The sequence below is a fragment of the Oryza glaberrima genome, chromosome 5 (assembly GCF_000147395.1).
Source record: "Oryza glaberrima chromosome 5, OglaRS2, whole genome shotgun sequence".
Taxonomy (NCBI): Eukaryota; Viridiplantae; Streptophyta; class Magnoliopsida; order Poales; family Poaceae; genus Oryza; species Oryza glaberrima.
In genome coordinates, this window is record NC_068330.1 from 11,666,229 (window position 1) to 11,676,352 (window position 10,124).

A 10,124-nucleotide genomic window follows, 5' to 3' on the forward strand; every position below is an offset into this window, starting at 1 on the left:
TCAACTCGTCTAGGGCATCACTGGGCATCCTTTCAAAAGTTGTTGCCAGAACTGCGATCTTTGACGGAAGTCGTGGTAGGAAATGGTGAGCGAACCTCCTTTTGGTACGACAAATGGTTTTCGACTGAAAGCTTTTCAAGTCAGTTCAGCAATCTCTTCTCCCATGTGTGTGACAGACAAATCTAAGTAAAGGAAGCTCTTCACATAGGAATTTCTGAAAATCTTGTTCCACGTTTATCTGAAACTGCATCGGCAGAGCTGTGCTGCTTACAGGAATTGCTGCAGAACTTCTCTCCGAGCGAGGAGATGGATTTCCGCCTCAGTGCAAAGCTAGGAAAGTTGACAACTAAGAAATTCTATGAGGCAAGATTACCCCCAGGCATGCCATCTCCGAACTGGGATCTTATTTGGAAGTGCAGAGCACCTCTAAAAGTTAAACTCTTCGCATGGCTACTGGTCCGTAATCGCCTGTCCACAAAAGAAAATTTGCTGAAGAAAACCATTGTTCAGGAGGCAATCTGTGACATCTGCAATCAGGAAGATGAAACAGCTAATCATATGTGTTTCTCATGTCCGTTCGCTCAGGCTTTCTGGACGCAGATCAACGTTCGACCGCAAGCTCAAGACGTCACGCAGTTCCATCGTTCGGGTCCAACTTCGCAAGTGCCGGCGCTACACTGGCAGGTCTTCTTCCAGCTTTGCATATGGGCTATTTGGAATCATCGACACGATGTTGTTTTCCGGGGGAAAAGCCCCTCACTAAGAGCCTGCCTACAACGATGCATCACCGAGGCAACTCTCTGGGCAGAGAACTTAACGGAAGATGATCGATTTGTAATCTCTGTTTGGAAACAAATCTTCTCCTCCCCCTTACAATCTATCAATCTTTTGTAATGAACTTCTTACTTCTAATTGCAATGACAAATTCAGGTGGGGAATCCCCCCCCCCCCCCCCCCCCCCCGTGATTTAGTAAAAAAAAATACATGTAATTGATTCGTAATGTCGGTATCTGTACCAATTGAGTCTCATTGTATCATTTGATGGTTTAAACCAAAATTCGAATCACACATTTTGTCAGAATGAACACGTGTCAACTATCCGAATGGTTGGGTCTAGGAACCTCATCTGCGTTTGTATGCATGCGCAATGAACCTCCATTAGCACACGTCTCAAACCATTTGAATGGTTTGGGCCCAGGAACCTCATGCGTGTTTGTCTGCGTGCGGATGAGATCGGGATGAATGCTTATGAGAGAAAAATCCAACAACATTGAGAATCTAAATGATAAAAAATGGAATGAAAAGGAAACACCTATGGATATGGACCTATGAATTGCTCACCTCTCCTTCATAGTTTGTGATGTCAAGTTGCAAAATATGTCCATGCTCCGATTCATAATTTGTACATGATTATTCTATCAACACTCCACAAGACGAAAGCCTATTCTGCGCAGTTCAACCTTCTTGTTTTTAAGCAATGCATAGTCATGCTAGATTGCAAGGGATATATATGTGAAGGGTATTTTGGTAATCTCTTCTAGTGTTGTAATCAAGTATGTGCCCCATTGGGCGAATTTCATTTGCAACAATTCATTCATATAATGTAATTGATTTGTAATATTGGTATATATTTCAATTGAATTTCTATGTATCCTTCAAATGAATAATACGATTTGTCAAAAAAGACATGTGTCGACCATCTAAAGGATTTGGGCCAGGGAACCTCACATGCGCTTGTATGCGTGCGCAAACCACCTTTGCCAACATGGTTTGTTGATGGGTCAGTAGTCAAGTATGGGCTGATAACGGGCCTTTTGGCATGTTTTGTGTTTTTACTTCTTTTGGGTTTGGTTTGTCTCTTTGTATTTCGAATTCAACAACTTTCTGTGCACAAAAACCCACAAACTTCTGTCTGTTTGCTTGGCTCTAGCCCATTTTGAAGAGTTTAAGCCCTCCAAATATGTCTAGGTTGTGTACCAAAACAAGTCCATGGACATTGTGACGAGGACATCCTCCACTATTAACCGCTGGTAAAGATGCAACAAAGGGCCAAGTGGTCCAGTTGTAGTCGGGCGGCGACCGTGTGAGTCTCTGAATAATCCCACCTTGCTTAGCTTGGGAGGAGAAAGCCACCTTAAAAGGAAGAGCCACCCTTCCCCTATTGGACTAGTCTTTCAGGGAGAGATTAGGCCTTTCCCCGAGTGGGTGTGCAACTGTTGGGGTTCGGGCAACCTTAATTTTATTGGGCCTCAGCCAACCCTACCTGGGACGGAGCGATCATTTGGTATCAGACTTAAAAGGCAACCTTAATTTTATTGGGCCTCGGCCAACCCTACCTGGGCCGGAGCGATCATTTGGTATCAGACTTAAAAGGGAGAGCCACCCTTTCCCTATTGGACTAGTCTTTTAGGGAGATTGGTTCTTTGGTTTGTCACAGCTAATATGTTATGCTTTAGCACAATAAAAAATCCTAAACTTTATCAGAAAGGAAAAGGAGATTGGGTAGATGTGTGATGTGTCTAAGAAGAGAGGGGTAGAAAGCCAACAACAAGAGCATCTAAATGGACAAGTAAAAAGGAGGACTAGAGGTGGTTCAATTATCGATTACTTAAAAAATCCGTAGTGGTGATGGTGAAGCTAACATAGACACGTGATCTATTAACCGTGGATCAGAAAATCGGACGCTGCAAAGCGACGCACTCCTCCTCCGCACCACCATCACGCGACTCCTCCGTACATGACCCCACTTTTCCGTTCCTTATGCAGCTCGTTTTTCCTATTTTATAGTTTCCAACCGACGTGGTTTATAATTTTGATCATACAATAGTGAAATTTGGTAAGCCCCGAGGTAACCGTCGGCCTAAAATAAATATCGGCTTCAGAGTTTTGGAATTGGCCGATGGGAGTTCTCAAGTCGCCAGGAGTCGGATTCTTGGAGGATTCGGTTAAGGAAGTCTATCCAGAAGAGACCGACTTCAAGAAGGATGCGGCATGGTGGTTTATGTATTAATTATGAAGAGTTTGTTAGTTTCCTTTTATCTTTAGGAAAGTGTGTTTAGTGTCCAATAAGGACTTCATGTTTTCCTTTTATCTTTATGAAAGTTTTTTTCTTGTCCAATAAGGCTAGTCTCTACTCATGGGTATAAATATATACACCCGGAGTAATTGTAAATGATCTCACAGATCAATACAACTACTCTCGGTGCATCGCCACCCTCTTTACCGAGATTTTACTTATCATCCGGCGGAACTTGGCACTTGACGCGGGGTTGCATCGGCTTTCGATCTTCGGCGAAGGGGTAAGTCCTACGTTCCGCCGGCCTTGGCAATTGTATCGGCTACATTGGTGTTGTTCAAGGCTGCATCGCTTTGGTCTCTTGGATCGCTCTGGTTCGGTTGATATTTTGGCCTACCTATTTATCATATATCTTAGTTAATCTAGTTTGGTAGCTTGATTTACTTGTATCGGCTGAGATTCACTTTAGGGTTTATGCCGGTATTGGCTAAATCGCTTTGCTAGATTAGATTAGCTAAGGTATCTACCACCCTAAAAATCAGTCAAGGGCTTGCCGGCTTGATTATCTAGATATTGTGTTTGTTTTCATACTTAGTGTTGTATCAGTACATTCGACCTACTATGTCGTGTTTAGAACCATAATCTCTAGCCTGCTTTTTTATTGCCAATAAGGATTTCATCGGGGTTTCAGCTGATGAGATATCTGGACGTTGCATCGATTTATAAGGAGTACATACAAGTTGGATTTAGCCGATCGCAACAAAGGTTATACTGTTTATCTAATCTTGCGGATTTAATGACATCGGACCTCCAGCCGATATATGCTTTAACCTTTGGATCAGTGCTTATTCTATCATATTGTTAGCCGATTGGTTTCTACTAGATTTTATTGTTGTTTCGTTACATTATCATTAGTTGATTGTCTTTATTTACATCAAGTGTCAGATTCTACATCAACCATATAGCTAATAGCTCAAAACTCTATCGCTATCGGCTAATATCGGCATCGACTGGAATTACTCTATTGGCTTGTCAGCCGATCGACTCATTGATCTACTATTTGCATATTTTGTGAGTTGTAGAATCAAACTAACTGGCACGCCCGCATCTCATCAATCTTTGGACCTGCACTGGAGCTAAGCAGATCTCCCAGGCTGTTGTGTTCGTCGACTTAATTCGCGCCAACACATACCCGACACCATCGGCCATGCGCAGATTTTTCGTCAACACTATGACATCAAATTTATTCATTTTCCGGAGATTCACATAAAAAATAATCAAAGGAAAAGAAGGAGCGTGAAACATCCTCGCCTCCTGCCTACCCAGGCCACGTGATAAGGCCTATCAAGATTAGGTCCAATATAAGATTAGCCGATCAAGAATCACTTTCCATCCATTGCAGAACTCGTCGAATACCAAGGCCCATAAACAACGCCGACGCTGACGCCAAATTCACCGAAACCAATCTACGTGGCCACCAAACGATGTATGCATCGCCCTCAATTCCGCTTTCACTGTCACTGCCGCGGACTCCACCGCCACTGTTGCCGTCACTGACTCCGCCGTCCCTGCCATTGCCGTCGCCGCTACCACCGCCCCAACTGTCATCTTCGGCGCGGCCACCGCCTTCATAGATAGAAGCAACACTGTCATCACAGAGATCAATCCTTTGGTAATGAAGTTAAGCACCTAGCTCAATGAGTCCATGACATCTAAGGCTCTATGCTATCTTGCAATTTGTACTACTTATTGCAGGCAGTACATTAGCTAGCTAAGGTTAATGCATGGTACTGTAGATTAATGTTTGGTACTGTAGATTAATACATGGTATTGTAGATTAAACTAGCTATTTGATCAATCTTCTTTTCAAAGCATGCATGCGATGCAAGAGGCTCTTGTGTGTGTCTTTGTCAACTGCTTAGACTTGCAATCTTTTGCTCATGATTGACCCAACATAAGTATCTATTGGTTTTTGAAAACAAAGGTTTGCCTTAAACAGAAGTAGTAACACCGAACTGATTTACGTGCTTCATAGTTCTGAAACACCATAGCTGGATTTTGCGTAATAATTCTATAACAGTTAGCAGATTTGAGACACAATTTATTGTAATAAATTCCTGAATTTCCCCAAATTTAATCACTAAGTGCATTAACTATATCTTTTCAGTGTTATATAATTTCCCTGTACAATATAGATCCTTGCTTAATTTTATGTGGTACTCAGGTCAATCAAGACGCCATTTATGCTGATATGATTACAACCCAACCCTCGAAGAAAGCAAAAGATTCGGAATGTAAGGATAATGCATCTATTTTTGTCTCAATCTATTTAATAATGCCAAATACTTATATATATATATATATATATATATATATATATATATATATATATATATAAATTATTTGAATCACTAACATTTTTGGTGTTTGAAATACTAATGTGAGCTAATGTGTAACTGATTGGCAATTTAACTTGGCTTAACAAACAAAATAACGTGACAGAAAAATAAAAATTACATTCTTTATTTTCTATCTCTGGTATCCGTTTGTGATCGACAAGCTAGGCCATGCGTTTGTGAATGAGGGTATATGCAGATACACTATATCGATATAATAACAAGCACAGTAAGATGCTATACTGATTAATTTATGTGTGCATGCTCAAAGTTTGACGTGTATGTGCATGGTATTTAGGAAATATAATTGGGTTCTGTTTTGCCAAATGCGCAGCACCACTTCAGACAATGACGCATTCGTCCACAACGCTCGCTATGCCAAGTGGTGAACAGAGTCGGAGCAACTGTCAACCAAACTCAGGAGTGGATGCAAACATAATATTCTTATCATCCGGCTCATATTGATGGTCAAATATTAATTAATTGTCTGATTATATATGTAGGAGAAATACAAATAGATAAACCATTACATGGAAGTGCCCGTCAAACTACGAATGTTTTGTAAGAACTTATTAACTCTACTTTTAGACAATATTCTATTTAATATTCTTTTAATATAATAATAACATCTAGCAGCTAACAAATATGTAATAAGGATACAATACACATATATGTGATGCATTAATTAGTGCAAAAGTGTCAGCCATACAATAATATTTACAATATTGTCATTTCCATTTATATTGTTAATTACATAATTGTCTTCATTTGTTTTTCTTTTGATGGAATTACATTTGGAGGGCTTGGTATGTAAGCAATAGTCGGTGCATCATTATCAGATGAAATATCTTCTGCCATGATTGGTAGTCCAGCCTCTGAGAGCATGTTTTATAACATACCCTCCAAGTTGAGATCCCTCAAATTCCCATGGAATGTCTTAATACAATTGTTCCTATGTTCTTGCATCCAATGGTGACAAAACTATTTTTTGAGGGAAAACGGTAACAACATATGGACCCTTTCCCCCCTCCCCCAATTCTCACTCAATCCCTGCATTAAGAAAAAAAATGGTAAGAACAGTTTATACCTAGACTATACAAAATAAATGGGAAGATCTTGGTACTACAATGTGTCCGTGCTATTTTACTAAACTAGAAGGTACCCTGCGGCGTTGCTACGGAACATTGTAGAAAAAAATTAGAAGAATAGTTTGTATTGGAAGTAAAAGGATTCTAAAGTAAGACAATATGTGAATATTAATTTGATTGTATGATAGGGTACACAAAAGTTTTGTTAGACTGAAAGGGAACTGGCATATATCAAAATTATGATTATTTGGAAGCACCTAGAGTATTTAGTTTGGACATAGTCTTGACAACGGAAACAGGATAGACCATGATTACGAAAATAGTAAACAACGGATGTGATTATTCGGAAGCATCTGCAGTCTTTAAGCTGTATATTATGTATTGACCTGCAAATTTCGCTGGACAATGTATTATAATAAATCATAATCGGATTTGCTTGTATGATGAAGCAAGGCTTCCAAACATGGGTGATTATTAATGACTAATTTGATTTGAACTATTAGATGGATGATGGATTGATCTAAGGTGACCAAACATGGTCTACAATTTTGCTTTTATCTCTTAAAACATCCGTTACAACACACGTGCCTTTATCTAGTTCTTGTTAATTTCAATCGATATGTATTTGTTTTTTCCATGTAAAATGTAGTGAATTGGTTTTTTTAGATAAAAAATGAGATTTTGAGGGAGAGACGTCCATCCAAAAATTTTTTAAGAAGAAATTATAAGCATGTTGGGGATTGAACACGGGACCTCAAGTTGAAACCATACATCCCTTGCCACTGCACTATCAAGTGCATCTCTAGTAAATTGGTTTTGAGATAAAAATTTGTAGTATAATTGTTTTTTTTTTGGAAACCAATATCACTACTGATTCACCCCTTGAATCGGCATATGTTACTGACCAACATTGCCAGTTGAACAACACACAATATTAATGCCTAATTTGATTTGAGCCATTAGATGGATGATGGATTGATCTAGGGTGACCAAAATCAGGAAATGTGTATTCCACAGTCGTGCTTCGCTTAAAATTTAATCAGATAGTCATGCATTGATGACAACGTGGAAAGCTAGTATGAAAGAGAATATTTAATGCTACATGGTGGGAGGTAATTGTATAGTAATGCAGGATTACAATACAAGGTAAGATAATTTAAGCCTCATTTAGATGGGCTTTATTCTCAGCACTTCGGCCCATAAAAACAATGATTTAGTGAAAAACAATATGCACCATAACACATGTAAAGTAGGAAAAGGGCTCAACATACGACATACCACGTTTGGATTGCAGCAAACAACTTTATTAGTTATGTTGTTACACAAAACAACACAAACAATCCCCTCCCATGCTTACTTACAGCTGAATATCAATTTCTCAAGCCTTCCAGAAGGCTCTTTCTAGCATGCGGCAAAATCCATCGCTTAGCATGTACCTGTACATTGATAAGCATTGAGCTAGAAGAATCATCCAAGGATGGCGTGGAGGCTTAGACCACCAAGTATGGAATGATGCATAAAATTAGTGGATCGCTTGTACATCAATTCACAAGTGTATGGACATGCAGTGGTGCAAAAGGAAAGAAGCAAGAAAGGCTAACAGAACCCCGCATCAAACCCACAAGAGAACAATTAGAGACACCTAACCTCGATGCTTTTTCATGAATCATCGTGTCTCCAGTTGGCATCCACAATATCCTTTACTACTTTGTACTCCTATATAAACTACTTTGCTTGGTTCCCATTCTCTCATCGACCACACCATAAATTGGTCACCTGCTTCAACATCTTGATATAAGAAAGGTTGTTTATTATATCATTATTATGTACTGCTACTAATTCTTGAGTGTTAGTGTAAATTGTGTCAGTGGCTATACTTCCAACGAGAAGCAATGTAGTTTCTATTCAATTTACATATTTTTTCTGGGAAGATGAAATAAGTTGTTGTTTCAAGCAAGTACTTAATTGAGTTATTGTTCATGCATTACTTAAAAATGTAGGAGTAAAGGAATGGCGATTCCAACAAAGGAGGAGGTGGAGCACAATGAGGAGGACAATACATTTTCAAGGTTGCAATTGCTTGCACAACAACGGCGTGCCATGGAGGAATTCTGGAGGAGGAGCCAAGAACAAATCGAGGCATCTGCAGGCAACCATGAGCATATACTACCAATTGACTGCGTGAAGAATGTCATTCGACCAAAGGATGATGCTATGATGCTATCTGCTGATACACCAACTTTTGTGACAAAACTTTGTGAGCTCTTCGTGCAGGAGCTCACCCTCCGTGCATGGGTATGTGCCAACTCTCACAATCGTGACATCATATTAGGCACAGACATTGCTGAGGCAATCACCACCACTGAATCCTATCACTTTCTTGGTAATGTACTTCGTAGCCACAAAGCATTAGGAAGTACTGCTCCTGACATAGATACTTCTGCTAGGAAGCATATTAAGCTAGACCAAATGACCTCACTCTACCATTCTACCCAAGAAATGCAGGCCTCACGTTTAGCTGGGTATCCACCCCATGTTCCTATATATCCTCCTATAGGTCAAATGGGAACTCAACACACGCTGTCTCCATTCGCTTTCATGATGCAAGGAGAATCTCTTCTCAACATGAAAAGAGAAAAATCCCTAGTTAATGAAGTGATGGTATGCACCAACAAGATGAGCATAAACAACTTTGATGGAGCTACTAGTATTGGTGGTGGTAGTAGTAGTGATGCTGCTATTGTTGTCCAGCAAGGGGAAACTACACACCCATTCTCATCCCAGAATGCATGTCCTTCCCTAGAAGATAACTATGTTGTTCCCATGCCTACGGGACATGTTCAGAGTTTTAGCCCTCCTACTAATATCAATGTCAAGAAGCTACATCAAGAGGAGAAAAACATCTATCAAGATGTTGCTGAAGAGGACATGTCCAATGAGTCTTTGGAGGGAAGCCAGAAGGATGAGGACCTATTTCTTCATGAGAAATAATTTCCTCCATTTATTTAGAATATGGAAGAGGAATACAACAATGGCAACGATATTCATGATGGTAATTTCTCCAAATCAAGCAACAATATCAAGAATTACTAAATAAACAACAAATCAAAGGAGGATGCATCTTAGCTATGTTTATCCAATGATGTTGTATAGTTTACCTTATACTTTACTCAAGATTAATAAAAAATAATTTGTGCGTGATTCCAGTGGTTTACCTTGTGTTTCCATCTACCTTTGTATGGACAATAATAAAAACATTATTGTTTGTTTGATAATTCAATAATGAAACATTCATAAGTTGTATCATTTATTTAGCAATACTTCACAAGCTAGAAAAAATAATTTGCGATTGACCATTTCTTAATGGCATTGAAAGCTTTAGGAATTTCAAAGTTAACATGGTAGTAAGGGAGCCTATTAACTATAAGATGTTGTTCCTAGAACATCATTACACCGACTTTGTAGGCCCTACTCAAGCTACCTCAACAGGCAAAACTATTATGTTCGGTCCATGGTGGAGCAGTTGTGGAGGAACCCTGGTCGAAGCCTGGAGTACTTCGACCACGACTATTGCTTGCGCTAGGAAGACATAGTTGTATTCCGGTGCAACTTCAAAATGTTTGA

At 39.5% G+C, this 10,124-nt stretch overlaps 1 protein-coding gene across 1 annotated transcript; it reads left to right on the plus strand.

Moving 5' to 3' along the window:
• The first annotated feature begins 8,510 nt into the window (after window positions 1-8,510).
• LOC127772953 (uncharacterized) lies at window positions 8,511-9,491 on the plus strand. Its single transcript, XM_052298955.1, has one exon. The coding sequence runs from the start codon at window positions 8,511-8,513 to the stop codon at window positions 9,489-9,491; it is 981 nt and encodes a 326-aa protein (XP_052154915.1).
• Window positions 9,492-10,124: the final 633 nt, after the last annotated feature.